Source organism: Eulemur rufifrons, chromosome 15 (genome assembly GCF_041146395.1).
Source record: "Eulemur rufifrons isolate Redbay chromosome 15, OSU_ERuf_1, whole genome shotgun sequence".
Lineage (NCBI taxonomy): Eukaryota > Metazoa > Chordata > Mammalia > Primates > Lemuridae > Eulemur > Eulemur rufifrons.
The window spans coordinates 11511421-11528357 of record NC_090997.1 but is presented as its reverse complement, the minus strand read 5'-3'; the positions used below and the strand labels follow the sequence as shown (position 1 = coordinate 11528357).

Below are 16937 nucleotides of genomic sequence, written 5' to 3'. Positions count from 1 at the left end.
TAACTGGTTAGCTAACTGCTCGTTTGCTTTAGTTTCTTCAGCACCCCTTCCCTGTTGACCAGTGACCTCTGGTTTCTGTGTTTCAGATAGCATTGATGGCAGCAATGTGACAGTCACCCCAGGGCCTGGAGAGCAGACCGTGGATGTTGAACCGTAAGGAAAAGCTTCTTGAGGAGTGTAGTTAGTACTTCTGTGGTCACAGAGCACACTGAGAGGGAAGTTCTAGAAATTATAGAATCATGGCTATTTCTTGAATGCTGTTGTTGCCCTATACAGTAGTTGCCAGTATTTCAAGGCCTTTGTCACAGACTAAATGGGTAGTAAAAGCATGAAGCCCTGTATTCAAAGAACCTAGTGTCCCTGTCTCTGGCTCCACAGACCAGCCTGATTGTAGCCACGTGCTTTCACATCCCCGGTGACATTAAGGCATCTCTCTTGGGGTGCCCGGCTCTCTAAGAGGCACCTTCTGAGTGTCCTCACTTTCCCCAACCCTTTCTCAGATTCTTGACCAGTCTCCAGCGGGCCTGTTAAGTACTTGAGTTACGCAGAGGGATGGATTATGGAAGGGAAAGGTGGTTATTTTCATGGGGAAGCGCAGAAAAGAGGCCAGGTGGTAGAGTGATGAGCAGATTCAGTCAGGAATCAGAAAACCTGAGTTCTGATACTATTTTGTTATTTGATCTTGATCGATTTAACCTTTCTAGGCTTTAGTTGATTCATAATGCACGGGAATAATTATGACTGCCTTGCTTGCACCACAGATCTTAGTAAGGTTCAAACCAGATAATGTACGTGAAAGTGGTCTGAAAGAGATAAAAAAATGAAATAAATGCTTTGCATTTGTCCCCTTTTTTTCTGTTTAAGTGGCACCATCGGCCATGCTCTGGGCAGCTATTCTCTTAGAATTGGCCACCCTCCCTCTCCCAGTTACTGGGAGCTATATAAAGTCCCAGGCAGACTGCCCTCTTGCTCCCCAAACATCGCTCTCCAATCTTAAAGCTGTTCCTTATCCCAGTGATAAAAGCCATGCCTGGAATCTTAGGGTCACACTGTGAGGAAATGCCCTTGCATTCTTTTTTGCAGAAGGAACTGGTTTCCCTCTTTTTCAAGTTCCTGACTATTGCCCTTGGCCTGGGCCTTCAAATTGAAGACTATATTGTTGTTTTTCTTCTTATCATTAAAGACGCATCAACATTGGCTTGAGATTCCAAGCAGAGATCCCAGAACTCCAGGATGTCTCTGCCCTTGCCCAGGACACACACAAGGCCACGTTAGTATGGAAGCCCTGGCCAGAGCTGGAAAACCACGACCTCCAGCAAAGAGGTACAGGCATGTGGGAAGAGCGGGTGGGAAAGGCTTGATTATCTCACTGGGATTACTGGCTCCGGGTTTGGTGTGTTTTTCCATGATACTGAGCTCTCTCTGATGCAGTGGCTTTTCCTTGTTCCCAACAGTGGAGAATCTTCTGAATTTGTGCTGTTCAAGTGCGTTGCCGGGTGGAGGGACCAATTCTGAATTTGCTTTGCACTCTCTTTTCGAGGCCAAAGGTGATGTGATGGTAAGGAACCATGACAAGGAGGCATCCCAGGTCATACTCTTCCCATCAGTATCCTGCAGAGAATTTTCCCAAGTCTCTGTTTTGTCCCATGTGCCGTACAGCCAGTTCGTAAGATGCTGACCAGCCAACATGCCTCCATGTTCCTTATCTCGATGAGAAGGTCAGGATTTAAAATCCTGTAGAAAAAAATCTCCAGTGAACTTATGTTCACACATCTGTCTGTTCCTAAGTTGTAACTGTGGGAACATCTGTCCTAGGAAATTAGAATTTCTTTTCATCGTCTTGTATTTCACATCAGAAAACTGAGTCTCCAGTGATGGAGGTAGAAGGCCTTCCTGAAACAAGAGTTGGCCTGAAATAGTCTATTGTACTCTGGTAATTGTTCTTCCCTCCTATGGAAATCAGCTAAAGTTTGATGTTTATGGAACTCTTTTCTCTTCTAACCAATGTGAAGTGTTTACTATGCACCAGCTGGTTCCATTCTTCCACCTTTAACATGTTTCTGCTGGTGTCCCCCAGCTGGAGCCTTGGAGCTGTCTTCCCACAATCAGAGCTGACAGTTTACCTGCTCAACCCGGCCAGATCACTCAGTCACTAACCTCAGTTTCTCCTTTATATGCATACATGGTTCTTCCTGGCACTAGATCTAGCTTTCTGCATTTTGATTTTATGAAAATGCGAAAATAAACAAATGTCCCAGTACTATGATACCCTTCAAGTATTTTATAGAATGTTGGAGAACTATCCTTAAGCCTTTGAGATCAGGGTTGCACAGTAGCACTTCCCAAACTTTTTTTTCTTTTTATAAAATTTCTTTTAGAGACAGGGTCTCGCTCTTGTCGCCTAGGCTAGAGTGCAGTGGCGCCATTGTAGCTCATTGTAGCCTCAAACTCCTGGGCTCAAGCAATCCTCTTGCCTCAACTTCCCAAGTAGATGGGACTACAGGCATGCGCCACCACACCTGGCTAATTTTTTACTTTTTGTAGAGATGGGGTCTCACTATGTTACCCAGGCTGATCTCAGACTCCTGGATCACTCACGTGATCCCTAAGCGCTGGGATTACAGGCATGAGCCACCGCACCTGGCCACTTCTCAAACTTTTAATGTGCACACAAGTCACCTGGGAAATCTTGTTAAAATGCAGAATCTGATTCAGCCGGTCTGGGGTGGGGCCCAGGTTCTGCATTTCTGACTAGCGCCCAGGTGCTGCTGGTTGGTGGACCACACTTGGAGTAGCACAATTCTAGATCTTGCTCTGCCCCGAAACCATCCACAGCTCAATTCTGCCTGCAGCATTTTTTTAAAAAGCCAACGAGGCGGAAGGAGGTAGATTTGAAAGAGTGCATTTAGCTAGGGCCCAGCTAGGCTCTCTGGAAGGATGGTGTGTACTAGTTATTTCCAGTGCAGCTGTTTATGTTCAGTTGCAGTGAAACATGGGATTTTTCTGTAAAACAGTTACAAATCACCCACTCATTTCCTCAGAGCCCTTCCCCAGAGGCTCAGCCTCCATTCAGAGGCGGTCCCACCCATCTCTCGGAGGCTGGCAGGCCCTCACCAAGGACAGAGTCAAGTCTCGACCGTTTTTCTGGTACATGACCAGCAGGCATGGGTGGGGAGGGTGTTAGAATGACGAGTCTTGTTGGATGCTGAACACATAGGAAGCCCCAGTTAGCCTCCCTCTGGTTTTCCTTCTAGCGTCCCCACCCCTGGCTCCTGCAGTGCTAACCCTTTGCCCCCTTTGGGTGGATGGTCTTCAAAGGACACACAGAGCTGTTACTGACTCTTGCCTTTTCTCTCCCTGGGTCTGCAGGCTGCTCTGGAAATGCTGCTGCTGCGGAAGCCAGTCAGGTTAAAATGCCATCCTTTAGCAAATTACCACTATGCCGGTAGGTTGCCCGAGCCCTGTGCCCTGTTGCTCCCTGCGGGTGGGCTGCTTGCATGTTTGGTTGTGGCACTTTTGACTAATGGATAACACCAGTTCTGTCCTAATCGCTGCTTGTGGGCTCAAGACCTCTGGGGCCTAGCTGGTGGGGGCCGTGAGTCTCTTGGCTCAGCACTGTCAGCACTTTGTGTGAGCTCCTGCCCCTCACGGGTGCGCCAAGACCTGGGTGGTAGTGGACGGTGCCTGCACGTGGGCAGCGAGACCAGAAAGAGCCACAGAGGGTACGGCACAGAGCCGACAACCGTCAGCAGCCCCCAGCTTTGGAATCAGCGGCCATGGGTTCAAATCGGACTGCACACCTTGGCCAAGTCCCTTGGCCTTCTGCAGCCTTGGTTTTCTCCCCTATAAATGGGGCTCCTGTTGCATCCCTTGTAGCATTTTTGTGAAGATGAGAGATAATATCTGTAGCCCAATGCCTGGCACAGCTGGTAGCTGTTATTATTCATTTATTCCACAATTATTTATCAAACACTCACTGTGTGCAAGGGACTGAGCTAAGCACTAAAATGCAACAGGGACTACGACAGACATAGACATTGTCCTACCTCATGCAGTTTGGAGTCTGAGGAGGAGGCAGTTACTAAACAATGGGTCACTCTAATGGCAGGAGAAAGACTTCTCACCCAGGGTCTGTGAGTGTGTGGGCTAATGAGAGCACCACCGTGAGAGGGAAGTAGAAGACACCTTTGAGATTTGAATGGAGTGAGAATCATGAAGAAAGAAGCAAACAGGTTGGGGAGCCTAAGAGGTGACGACTGAGGCTGAGGTCAGCGTTTTTATCTCCATTAACTGATAAACCTGTCCACTCTGAGGGTCTCCACGAACTGCCTTGGTTCTCTGTTTCAAAGAGGGCAGAATCCTCTGATGTCCTTTGAATTTTAATCATTTGAGGTTTCCTTTGGTGACTTGGGCTGACCCTGCCTAGGCAGGTGCTAGATACCTAGGCTTGGGAACCTAGTAATACCTTTTCCCATCCTTGATCCAGGTGGCCAGAGATGGCTTAATGTGAGGGCTCCTTTACAAATGCCGGCACCTTCTCAGTGGGCTGTCTCTTCCCACTGCCATTTGCCTCACCTGATGTGCTCTTCCTCTGTCACGCGGTGGCTTTCCTGCCTGTCATCACAAGGTAGAAAGGCCTTGAAGCCCCTCATCTAAGCACAGCAAGCCCAGGGATGTCTGTGCCGGCACAAAATGGACACACGGGATAAGAAATTCATCATTTAACCAGTGGCCTAAAGGAGCCATTTGTTAATATTGTCTCCATCATTTCCTGCTTGGTGTCTGCCCTGAGTGTGGCTAGAAAGATGTGGGAGTTCTCCCTAATATGCCATGGAAACAGTCCAGTCTTCTCTTAATTCCCAGCATCATCTGCCGCCCATTAAGCCCCAATGGGCTGTCCAACCTCCTGGAGCCTATGTCAGGCTTCTTTGCATAGTGGGTGAGACAGCAGGTTGGCTAAAAGGAGCTTCCCAACCATGTGCTGTGAGATGCTGCTGCCCCCAGCGGTCAGGGTGGCTGGGGTGGCTGGGGTGGTCGGGGTGGCCGGGGTGGCCGGGGCCGCGGAGCCTCTGAGTTGGTCAACTCCAGCTGTCAGCAACGTCATCTGTCAGCAACTTCAGCTTCAACACGACTCCCTTCCAGTTCTTCCCAGTGTGCCAAACAAGTATTACTATTTTTATGTGCGCCATGATATGAAAAAGGTCAGAAAGCTATGCACTAGTAGCCACACACATCCCCAAACAAAACAAAACAAAAACACTAAAGTATTACCAAAAACTTTGAAACTAGAGGACCCTAAACTCTGCTAAAATTAATTGATCTGTTAAGGTTGGGGGTTCCTAGCTAATCCCTTGCCTGTTCCCTGCCCCCTTCCCCCACAGGCAGACCAGGAAGGACCCTGCTGCTTTCTGGAATCATTCCGACCCTTGGAGGCAAGAGAGGTGGAGCTGAGCTGTGAAGGATTGGTGTCCCCAAGAGAAGGGTGCTCACCTATGTCTGCCAGTCACTTGCCTTCTTCAGGAAGTGATCACAGACTGGGGCTCAGAGAATCTTCTAGAATTATGAGCAAAAAGGGCAGAGGTCCCTGGTCTCTAAAGTCTGACCCCAAACCATCCCCTTAACGGTTCCTTTACAAGACACAGGGAAGGCAGCAGAATCTACCCCATCACATGTGGTGGCTGCCAGCCACCAACCGCCTCGTTCCCCCACTTCTGGCCCCTGCCTCACTTGGTCCCCAGGTGTCAGTGAATCCCATCCCCATGGCCCCATCCTGCCTTGACCTTTGTGCTAAGCCCTGTTGGATGCTCTGTAGGACAGACTGTCTCTTGGCTTAATTCCAACCTCCCTGGGACACTGTCTTCTGGATCTCCTCTGGCTTCTGACTCTGTGTCTGTAGCCAGTGTCACCCACCCTGACTCCCAGCCCTGAATTTGCTCTCCAGGCTCCTGATTATCTAGAAAGGGGGTTCTGTGCCTTGGAGGGAAGGCAGCAAGACTGGGCTTAGGGGAGAGAGGCTGCAAGTTTGGGGGAGAAAGAGACACAGGCCTGTGGAAATCACTTCCTTACTTTACTCATTATCTTCTCTTTCCCAGCCATCCCAAGCAATTCATTAAGGAAAGGAAAAAGTGACCAGTGCTGGGACCCAGGAGAGACATGCTAGGGGGAAAAGGACCTGTGGGGTGGGCAACTTACGCAGATCTAAGGGCTGCCTGGTGAGGCCAGAGGAGCCCTGTACAAGATCCTTAGAGGAAGGTGCTGTTGCAGTGGTTCCTGGTGCTCAGTTCACCAGGATGCACAGTCCAGGCCTCTGTCCCCTCTCAGCACCCTTCCACCCACGTGTGCATAGCAGTCGTTTGCAGTTGTTCCCATTAGCACTCGCACTGGGTGGAGATGGGCCGCGGTCAGGGAGTCAGGCGGGGGAGGACGCCTGGTTGTGATTAGAAGGATTGCAGCATCCTTGACTTTCCCATTGAACTGGTCATTCCTGCAGATGGGTGCAGAGGGGAGGGGGTGTTAGAACTGACCCTGGCTCTTTGGCAAGAGTTCAGCAGAGACTACTGTCAGGTCTAAAACACCCCAAACTCTCACTGGGTCCTGAAACCCTGACCTGAGCTCTGGAGAGCGGGAAGACCTGGAAGAAATATTCATTCCGTTGGAAGAAGCCTGGGCTCTGCCTTGGAAGCTGCCCCGGTTAGATGAGGAAACAGAATTACATACCCGAGAGAATACTTTGCAAGAAACACAGCTGTGATTTCATTTTCCAGGCATTCTTAGCCCATGTCTCTAGCTAGATAGTGGTCCCCTCAAGGGCAGGAACTGAGTTAATACTTATTCTCCTGCCTTGCCTGACACAGCACTTGTAAATAAACACTTAGTGGACAAGCTCGAATTCTGGATTCAGATTGAGGCCTCCCTCCCTTTTGCCCCCAGAGAGGACGTTTGTAGCAGCCTGCTTCACCTTGTGCCCCTAAAAAAGTTATTCAACCTTCACCCACTGGGGAAGACCCTACACGGACATGAAGATCTGCTATAAAAGCAGTTCTCTTTTTTCTACAATGAACATGTCTTTCTTATGTGTCTGCAGTGACATCAATGGAAGTTTTAAAAGTCCAGAAAGAAGACAAAAGGTCCCTCTAAAAGATACTGTGCCCAAACTGTCACCCTTCCACATCTCTTTTTAATTGCCTGGGTTCACTGTGGATGGCCCCAAAATTAGCCACAGTCCAGAGCCTGTTTCCCAGCAACTGAAGTTCAAACAGTTTTCTTCTAGATACTGTTCCAGCACCTGTTTCATCCAGTTCATTAGGTTCTTTGTAATTAGCCTTAATCAACTTGTTAGGGGCCTGCTGAGAATAGCCCAATAGCCAGGAATCCCCAGGTAGAACAAAGGATTCTGGGGGGACTGTCAGCCCACTAGCCCTGTGTGCATGCTGAGTGGGCAGCAGGGGTGGCAAAAGGGAGGGCAAGGGGAGGACAGAAAGATAGGGGAGGGGCTGGGCACGATGGCTCAGGATGGTACTCCTGGCACTTTGGGAGGCTGAGGCAGGAGGATTGCTGGAGGCCAGGAGTTGGAGACCAGCCTGAGCAAGAGTGAAATCCCATCTCTACAAAAAATAGAAAAATTAGCCAGGCATGGTGGTGCACACCTGTAGACCCAGCTACTAGGGAGGTTGTGGCAGGAGGATCGCTTGAGCCCAGGCATTTGAGGTTGCAGTGAGCTGTGATGATGCCACTGCACTCTAGCCAGGGCAACAGAGCAAGACCCTGTCTCAAAAATAAATAAATAAAAAGAGGAGGATTTGAGGCAACGCCCTGCCTCAGCAACCTCCTGCATTTTATCCTTGACTTTGTCCAAGATTCAGAAGCCAAGAAAGGCTGGCCTAGAGCCTCGTCTAAGAATGAGGAAGGTGCCCCCATCAGACAGACTACAGGAACAAGAGACACCTGAGCCTTACCTTGACTTTGGGTTGCAGAGGGATCTTGGAGGCAGGGAGTAACAGACTGGAAGCTGTGAGCAGCCAGGAGTGAGGCTGTGGGATCACACATACAGGAACAAGGAGCATGCACAGGGACAGGTGGTCTTCCCCAGTGCCACTGTACACACATCAGCAGGGGACAGCACTTGTCTTATAGCCCTGGGCTGATTTGGAATCTGCTTTCCAAGTGGCCAGTGAAGATCCAAAACATCTATTGAGCACCTACCTGGGACCAAGCGCTGTCCGTCACAGGGTGGCTGCCACCATCCCCATGTCACAGGCGAGGAAACTGAGACTCAGAGAAGTTGAGTAGACTTGCCTGGGGTCACAGAAGGGTCAGTGCCAGAACTGGCTTCACAGCCTAAGGTTTCCTGACTAAAGTCACCCTTTTTAGCGCAGCTCGGTGATACTAGTTGGAAAGAGCACATCCAGTTGTTACTTAACTGTACGAGGCTTCGGCCTGGGAATTCAGCCCGAGAGCCCAGGGGTGGGGTGTCAGCCTCGGCGGGCGATCCCGTGAGCAGGAAGGCAGCTCCACTGTGAGAGCGAGAAGTTTTGTTGTCTGACCCAGCCTCCTTTCTTGCTTTGTGTACGCCCTGTTGGACAGACACACACACACACACACACACACACACACAGCATTGTCATGTACACTAAAGCAGGACCCTAGGACTAAAGCCATCTCTCACGGTGTAAGCCCACGCTCCCTGACCCAGCCCCTGCAGCACCGAGGGGAAGAGGGAGAGTGCAGCCCCCTTCCCACCCAGGGTGGGCTGTGCAGAATGCGCACTCGGATCAGGAAGACAGAAGGAGCCCGTCACAGAGCAGCAGTCCTGAGAACCGCAAGAGTCAGCAGGGGAGGGTCTCCTTCCCCATGAGGCTTGGGGGTCCCCCATACAGGACAAGACAGGAGGCTACTTCACCTGCTGTGGGGTTGCATCTGGTAGCCATTTGGAGGTGTGAAGGGACATGCTTCTCAGAGGTAAACAGACCTGGGGACTTAACCCTGCTTTTCGGGCCAGAAGTCAGATGATGAGTCCAGCATGAGACGGAAGGAAGTGTATCCGCTGTAGAGACGGGTGCTGGCCTGTGCAGGCTGGACGGCCCTGTTAGTGTCTCGCCGTGTCTTAGAGCTGCACTCGAACCCAGGAAACATTTGGTCTGGCTGAGGTTGGAAAGAAATATCATTGACCTGTTAAAAGTTGGAGGCTTCATCTGTCTCCTGATTCCACATCTGACTTGCAACCAAGGGCCACACAGGCTGTGGACTTGCCGTGGAGCAGCACGTCAGCCTCCTTATAAGCTTGTGTGACAGCTGGTGTGACAGGTTGCCATCGTGATCTTCCCCCATCATTATCTTTCAGATCCCTCTTACCTGTTCGCTGTTTTGATGGATACCTAAAAGGAGCCATGACTGTTCTTTGGCTGTTGAACTAAATTGTTGGTTAATCCCATTCTGTCTTCCTCTTTCTGCCTCTGCTCCTGGGTAAGGAGAGTGTGTGGGAGCTGGAACCCCAGGCCTTGAGTGTTGTGCGGAATTTGAGGAATGGTGATGGAGCTGCCACAGAGCCTTAATCCCACCCACCTTCTCTGCTCACCTGCGTTCCAGCGAGGCTTCCCCAAGCTCCCAGCCTCCTTCCCTCACTGCTGCTGTGCTGTGCACAGCCTGAGGAGTCCAGGCCTCCAGAGCCTGCGGAAGATGCTTCCTTCTGCTGAGGATTCATGGAAAGCTACTTTCCTTCTAGAAGTAAAGAGATAAACCTGCAAACCAAATAAATTGTGTTGTAGCCCTGTTTTTTAGAAATCTGAACCAGCCCAAGCATAGAGAGCATATTCTGAGTCTAGAGCCAGAGCTCTTGGCTTGTGGACCCATCAAGGACTCGGACAGAGGTGTTCATTTAAGAAATCTGAGTTTTCCCTGGGCCATGGATTCTGTCAAGGATCCTGGGATCTCCACCTACAGTGTAAGGAGGCCCCTACCTGCCCAGAGCAGCTTCCTCTGATTCACTTATTTTGGCCAAACCATAAAAGGGAAGAGGTGATTCGGGTTTCCCATACTTCAGCCCCATCACTTGACCATAGCAAAATGGAAACCTTAGACTTGCCCTGGGTGGGAAGAAAGATACTATGGTTTGGGGTACTAGAGCTCTGAGCAAAAGCGCAGAAATGTCAAAGGCCTGGCCGTGTACCATCCGAAGGATCAGAGAGGTGGAGAATTCAGCAAGCCAGAGAATGGGGCTGAGTTCTCTGTGAACCAGCTACAGATGTCGAACCATGCCTAGAGCCTCCAGAAATAGGAATCCCCTTAAAATTGGCCTTATATCTTGCCCCAAACAAGCCAGTACCATGCTATATGATTATCTCCATATCTTGCTTCCTCTTTTTTGGAGGAAAAAGACGTAAGTATCAAGTTTAGTCAGCAAGGTAGATGTACCAGCCCAGGACCATGGAGCCTCTTCCCCCATCATTGGTCTGCAAATCTGTCAAGAACGGGTCCCACTCACCTCTGGCCTCATCTGCTTTTCCTCTGCTGGAACGCTAAACTTGAACCACACAGGATTATTACTATTCTTTGAACACTTCAATTTTTTCATCTGTAAAATTGGATAATAGTAATACCAATCTTACAGGGTTGTTACTAGAACCAAATGATTAATAATTGTAAAGCACTTAGAAACTGGCATATAGTAAGCACTTATAAATGTTAGTTCTTTTTTCCTAGCACACTATCTTACTTGTAGTATACTTCTCATAAGTATCTGTTGAATTAATGAATGAGTGAATGAAGTGCCTCACCCCACTCTTGCCTCTGACTTTGCACATGCTGCCTGACTTGCTTCTGTGTGTCCTTTAAAACTCAACTCAAGTGTGTTCTTTACCTGGAAGCCTTCCCGGCTGGCCTGGCCCTAACCTGAGTAGTGGGTGTTCCTCCATTTTGCCCCACTGCCATCTCACCTTGACCTTTGTAATTGCAGTTATCACTGGACTGCAGTGGCCGACTGGTTTGTCTCCCACTGGATTGTGAGCATCTGGAGGGTGGCGGGTGGAGACTGGTGAATCCAGCCACACCCTGAAGAGTGCTTGCCACATGAATGCTTGCATTTGTGAATGCAATAATTACATAAAAACTATACCTAAAAGTTTTTGAACGCTTACTGCTTCCTAGTTATTAAGCTAGACACTTGGTGCAGTATATTCTTTTAACCTTCACAAAAATCCTAAGCAACGAAAACAATATAATTATTCCCATTTGTAGGTGACAAAACTGAGGCTTAGGATAAGTAACTTGCCAAGATCAAGGCCATAGCTGGTATTTGAACCCAGGTCTCAGAGCTGCTGACCCTGATGTTACACTGTGTTTTTGTTCCGACGGGAGTTTGCTATGTATTATATCACTTGCTAGACAGTTATATTTTGTAACTTAACTAATGAACCCGAAACTAGACACAGGGAAGACTGTGAGCTGTCCTTATGAAGTTTGTGTTTTGTTGTAGGTTCGGACAAGTGGACCTCCCTAGAAAGAAAACTGTTTAATAAAGCACTAGCCACTTACAGCAAAGACTTTATTTTTGTACAGAAGATGGTAAGCATGGTTTTCCCCATTGCTCACTTGAAATGAAATTTGGGAAACTGTACATATATAGAAATATGAGAAATATTTGGTTACTGGTTTAACATTTGTGCAAAATGGATGGCTTCCACCCCTTGCTGGGGAAGGATGGTAGGCGATACAGGGGCAGCACGGCCCCAGTGTTGGGGGGCACAGGGGAGAGGACGAGGGAAAAGAGGACGTGGATTATTTGGACACTGCAGTGATGGGGGTTATTTTCTATCTGAGTAAAAATGTATAATTCATAATTCTGTCAGAATTACTAGAACAGGGGCTTCTGGTTCACGGTTGACACAGTTTATTTCATGTGTATTTGACAGATCTATCATGTTTCTGACAGAAGTTTTTCTGGGAAATTGGGGAAGGGAGGATATGTGGCCTCCCCCTACCCAGTAGCAGAATAATAACAAAAATAATACCTGACATATACAGCATTTCATAGCAAAATAAAACGCTTCCACATAGATGAAATAGCACTTTATACAACAGGTAATACATTTAATAGGCTTTCATTGGCTAAGAGGTATTTTAGGCCAAGAAAATTAAAACAGCCAGGCATGCTGGTATGCACCTGAGGCAGGAGGATCCCTTGAGTGCAGGAGTTTGAGACCAGCCTGGGCAACATAGCAAGACCCCATCTAAAAAAAAAAGAGTTAAGATGATTCACAGTGTTTCAACAATCTGATAAATGATGGAGCCATATTGTATTAAGGATAATTTAAGATGTTCGGGTACACAGAGAATGGGGTCACAGTGACAGCTCCCACCGGCTCCTGGCTGGGCCGGATGGTCCCCAGTGGTGTTCTGGGGGGCAGTTCTCCTGTCGTTAATCCAGGACCTTGCCTGGAGGAGCATCCGAAACAGGCGGGCTTTGCCTCTGACTTGGCTCTGCCTCCGTCGGGGCGTTTGCGCCTGCCTGTCCTGCCACTGTGCCCTTTGCTGCCCTGTGTGCCAGCAGCTCCCACGCTCCCATCTTTCTTGAGTCACCCTCCCCCAAGGACTGCCCTGGCCTGGGCCACGCTCCTGGAAGGCCCCACACTGTCGATGGATGATGGGTTCCTGTGTTGTGCCTGCCAGGAACCTCGAGTTTTAAACAAGGGCTCTCTGGGACAGCACCCTCACCCCCGGGGTGATGCTGGTGTAGAAACTGCAGATGTCAGGGGAAGGTGACGGGGCATCTCTAAGGAGACAGGACTTCTGGTGGTGTCCTTCCCGTCTCACTGTGCAGGTGGCCGTGTTCCACCCCAGGGCTGGGGCCAGCCTTCACTTTGCCTCCAGAAAACCCACATTATTGACCCAGCCAGAGTGTGGAGATACACAAACTAAACAAAAGAATATTTTTGCCTTAAAACGCATACACCTTTGCATCCTGGAGGGCGAACAGGGCAAGGCTTGTTTCCTGCAACATCTAAGCTCTGTCATCATAACTTTTGCCTTATATTTCCGTTCCATTATTAAGGAACATTTTTCGTAAATAGATTTTGAAGGTCAAGTCAGAGAGCTAAACACATTCGGGCATATTAAATGAGAAAGCATCTGCTTTATGGGTTAAAAAAAAAAAAAAAAAAGTAAAAGTCTGCAGGGACTGATCTGAAAAAATCTCCAAGCTGTCTTGTGAAAAAAATCAAGTTGCAAAACAGTATTTTATAGCAGGCTGCCTCGTGAGAGGAAAGATGGCAGGGCGGGGGGCAGGGGGGTGCGAATAGATTTTTGTGTGTGTTGTTCCGTGCATAAAGAAATTCTGGAATGATAACCAAGAAATTAATACAAGGGGCTACCTGTGTTGCAGGACAGGTGTGGGAAGGAAGCTTTTCATTGTATACATTTTTTACTGAACTGTATAAACCTCTTTATTACCTATTACAAAATTAAATATTCAGAGAAGCTCGCTACCTTGGCTCGCTGCTCACTGCCGGAGCTAACCTTGAGCTCCCTTTCCTGGCAGGTGAAGTCGAAGACGGTGGCTCAGTGCGTGGAATACTACTACACGTGGAAAAAAATAATGCGGTTAGGGCGGAAACACCGGACACGCCTGGCAGAAATCATCGATGATTGCGTGGTGAGTGAAGCCGCTAAGTTGCTGCTTGCCCTGGCGCGGCTCCCACCCCACACCCGGGTTAGGAAGTGGCTGGTGTTTGCTTTGGCTTTGCCAAAACACCTAGACGGCAGAGCGAGGGGGCCGACAAAGGCCCCACCCCCTTGCAGGGTGCACGACTTGAGCTCTTGATATAGGTAGGGAAGGCATCCCCAGGGCTGGCCCGTAGCTTGGTGTTTAGTTACAGGGCTGAGGGCTGGCTCGAGCTTCAAGGCAGGGAGGAGCCAGGAAAGTCAAACCACGATAGTTCCAGCTTCGGCTTGGTTGGTTTATAACTGGGTGTCCTGACCATGGAACATTCTTTTCTGATCCTTCCATGTCATAGATGCTATTGACCTGGGACCATAACATGCCTCAGAAAGATAAAGGAGCCCTAGGATTTTGCCACAGTCCCTGTGAAGCGTGAGCAAGAGTAGCTTTGACCTCCAGATGGTGGCCAGGAACTCTGACCACTGAGCAACTGTTAGCAGTGTGCACATGGTTCTACTCCTTACATCACATGTGTCCCTGGCATTGATTTCTTTCATCAGCAGATAATGTAAAGTCACCTGCATATTAAGTACGTACTACAGACATAAGATCTGACTAGTCTCTGAACTCTATATCTGTGGCTTTGGTAATTACTGTCACCTGTGATCCTTGTCATTAACTCTCCTCTCTGCATCCACAGCCAGGGAAGTCTCTTCACACTCTGTGGAAAACATCACCTACCATATTTGTGTACAGAAAAAATTTGTCTTACAACAAATGCCTAAACTCTAGCCTCTGTCATCATCAGCAAAAGTGTTTGGAATTCATGAATTAGGCGGATATTTGTAATTATATTTTCATTCCCAATTGTGCCCAGTTGTAAGAGTTATCAGCACATACGTTGGTTATTTTCTGTACCAATCAAATAGTGCTTTCGATGTGCCAGGCATTGTGCCAGGGATTTTATAAATACTGACCCATTGAATCCAATTTAATTCATTTAATACTAATTTTATGAGGTAGGAAACTGAGGCACAGAGCTTGAGCACGTTGGCCGTGGTCACACAGCTGTGCGTGTGCTGGGTGAGCCCGGCCCTGCGCAAGGCTGAGAGCAGTCACACGGATGTCCTTAGGGAAGTATAAAAACACCTGGACTCATTAATGCTTCAAAACCAAAGCTCCTAAGAATTGGTGCCAGCTATGAAATAATACACACATGAATAAATTTATGTTTGGGCCCAAATACCAGAGAAAATAGAAATGTGTAGAATAAAATGATATTGCCATTTTTCTATCAGAGATGGCAGTATTCTATATTCAGGGTTTCCTGTGACCAAGGCTTTGGTTTGACTAGTTTTAAGTAGGAATATATTATATCAGAATAGCTTTTGCTCATCTGTGGCCTAATGTTTAAATAAACAGTATGGCCTTCTCTGGGTCGGCCAGCTAAAAGCAACTGAATTCCCACAGTGTAAACAGCAATGTATGTAGTGCTTCGGGTAACCTGAGGACGTTAAATGGCCTCTGCTCCTCTCCTGCCACCACCCAGAGCATGTGTCCTAGTTGGGAGGATGTCACATACACAAGTGGGAAGTTTACCATGAACCCCAAGAATGTTTAAAAGCAGTGTGAGGCGTGAACCAGACAGTCTTAGGTACAGCCTTCAGGACTCTGTCACCCAACTGCACCATTTTACATGCAGAAGGTTGAGACCAGAGAGGGGACAGGGTTTGCCCAGGGCCACACAGAGAGCATTGCTTTCCAAATGAGTAGAATAGACATTAAACAGGAGAGCACACAGAACCCTAGCCCTGCGGACCTAGGACCTGGCTCCTAGGCTTGCTGACATGTAAGATGGGGCAGATGATTTGGAAAGTCCTTTCCAGTTCTAGAATGTTCTGGGTTCTGTCAGTACCATGTTTTGGAAGAGGGCAAAATCAGAGGATGTGGTCCCCTAAGGTAAATTGGTGACTCTTAGGCTTGGGTGTTATGTAGGACAGCAGCTGGCACAACATGGGCACTCAGTAAATACTTGTTGAATGAATGTCTTCCTGAGATAGGAGTCACTCTGGTTTGTAGAACATTCCTCTGCGAACTCACTGGAGGGAGATGGAATGAGCACGGGGACGCTGAGCGGAGGAAGGCTGCTAACGAAGGTGTTACCGTGCAAGGCAGGGCACCATCTTGGGCTGACCAGGCTTTGAAGATGGGTAGCAAGGCCCAGGCCACAGTGTAGCCTGAGATTAAGGAGGAGAGGTTAAGACAGGGCCCAGGGGGGCCACACCTTCTTAGGTGTATTCACCAGGAACGAGTATTAGGCTGGGTCAGGAGCATCCACACCCTCTTCACTTGTGAGCTTAGAGAAAGCAAAGCGCTTATGTGCAGAGATGACTCAGGCCCACAAAAACAAGAAAATCTTGATTTAAGGCCAGCAAGGTAACACACGGCTCCTTTGTGGGCACTGTGGGCACAGTCAGCCTTCCGAACGTAGTTTGCCAAGTGGAGATGAAAAATTGGGATCACACAGGGACTGGGGAGGGTGCAAAAGGTGCAGTCCTAGGATGCGATCCTGCCCTTTGTCCTCTGGGCCGGCCTGGGACACCCAGGATGGCTCTCCTGATCCTGTATCCTCAGTGTCTTACTAAAGGGCAGGTGACCATTTTACTTCAGATGGAACAAGAAGGAACATGCTCAGGTAGCTCAGGGGTTATGGAGGACTTAAAGGGGAGACAGGAACAGGAGGAGGTTGGAAAGGAATGATCCCTCTTTAGGTAGCCAGGAGGTCAACAGAGCACGGCTGCCCACTCTGCAGGGGCAGTTAGACTTCTGTCCTGAGCCGTCACAGGCCCTTTCTCCCTGGGACACAGAGAGAAGGGGGCCAAGGTGGGTGGGAAGAGAGGGTGCTGACCACACCTTCCTGTCCCCTGCCTGTGCTCACACTCCCCCACTCAGGACAAATCTGTGGGGCTGGCTGTCACCAAAAGTCATCGCAATTCAAGAAACCAGCTGAGGCAGTTAACTGATGTTGGGAAACAGCAGCCCGGGCTGCAGGGGCCAGGGTGGAGCTCGCCATGGAGTCCGCGCCGGTCCCCCTGCAGCTCGGCCCATTGACCAGGGCCTTGGGAAACGTCCTCCGTCCCTTTGACACTGCAAGGCAACTGGCTCCAACGGTTTTGAGAGGCTTAGGCTCTGTAGCTATTTACAGATGGATAGATTGCACTTGTGGACGTTTGCAGCAGGGCCAAGGAGTGAAGAAGGCTGAGGTTTCGGAGTCAGGCCAGATTTT

General features: G+C 48.9%; 1 protein-coding gene across 5 annotated transcripts in view; it reads left to right on the top strand.

Moving 5' to 3' along the window:
* Window positions 1–16937, top strand: part of TRERF1 (transcriptional regulating factor 1) — a 197961-nt gene that overhangs the window by 167949 nt on the left and 13075 nt on the right. For all 5 annotated transcript variants that reach the window (XM_069488026.1, XM_069488025.1, XM_069488027.1 and 2 more), the window contains 6 exons: window positions 87–153; window positions 1184–1323; window positions 1455–1558; window positions 3370–3445; window positions 11471–11559; window positions 13532–13645. In XM_069488026.1, the coding sequence (XP_069344127.1) occupies window positions 87–153; window positions 1184–1323; window positions 1455–1558; window positions 3370–3445; window positions 11471–11559; window positions 13532–13645 (590 nt within the window). The remainder of the gene's footprint in view (window positions 1–86; window positions 154–1183; window positions 1324–1454; window positions 1559–3369; window positions 3446–11470; window positions 11560–13531; window positions 13646–16937) is intronic.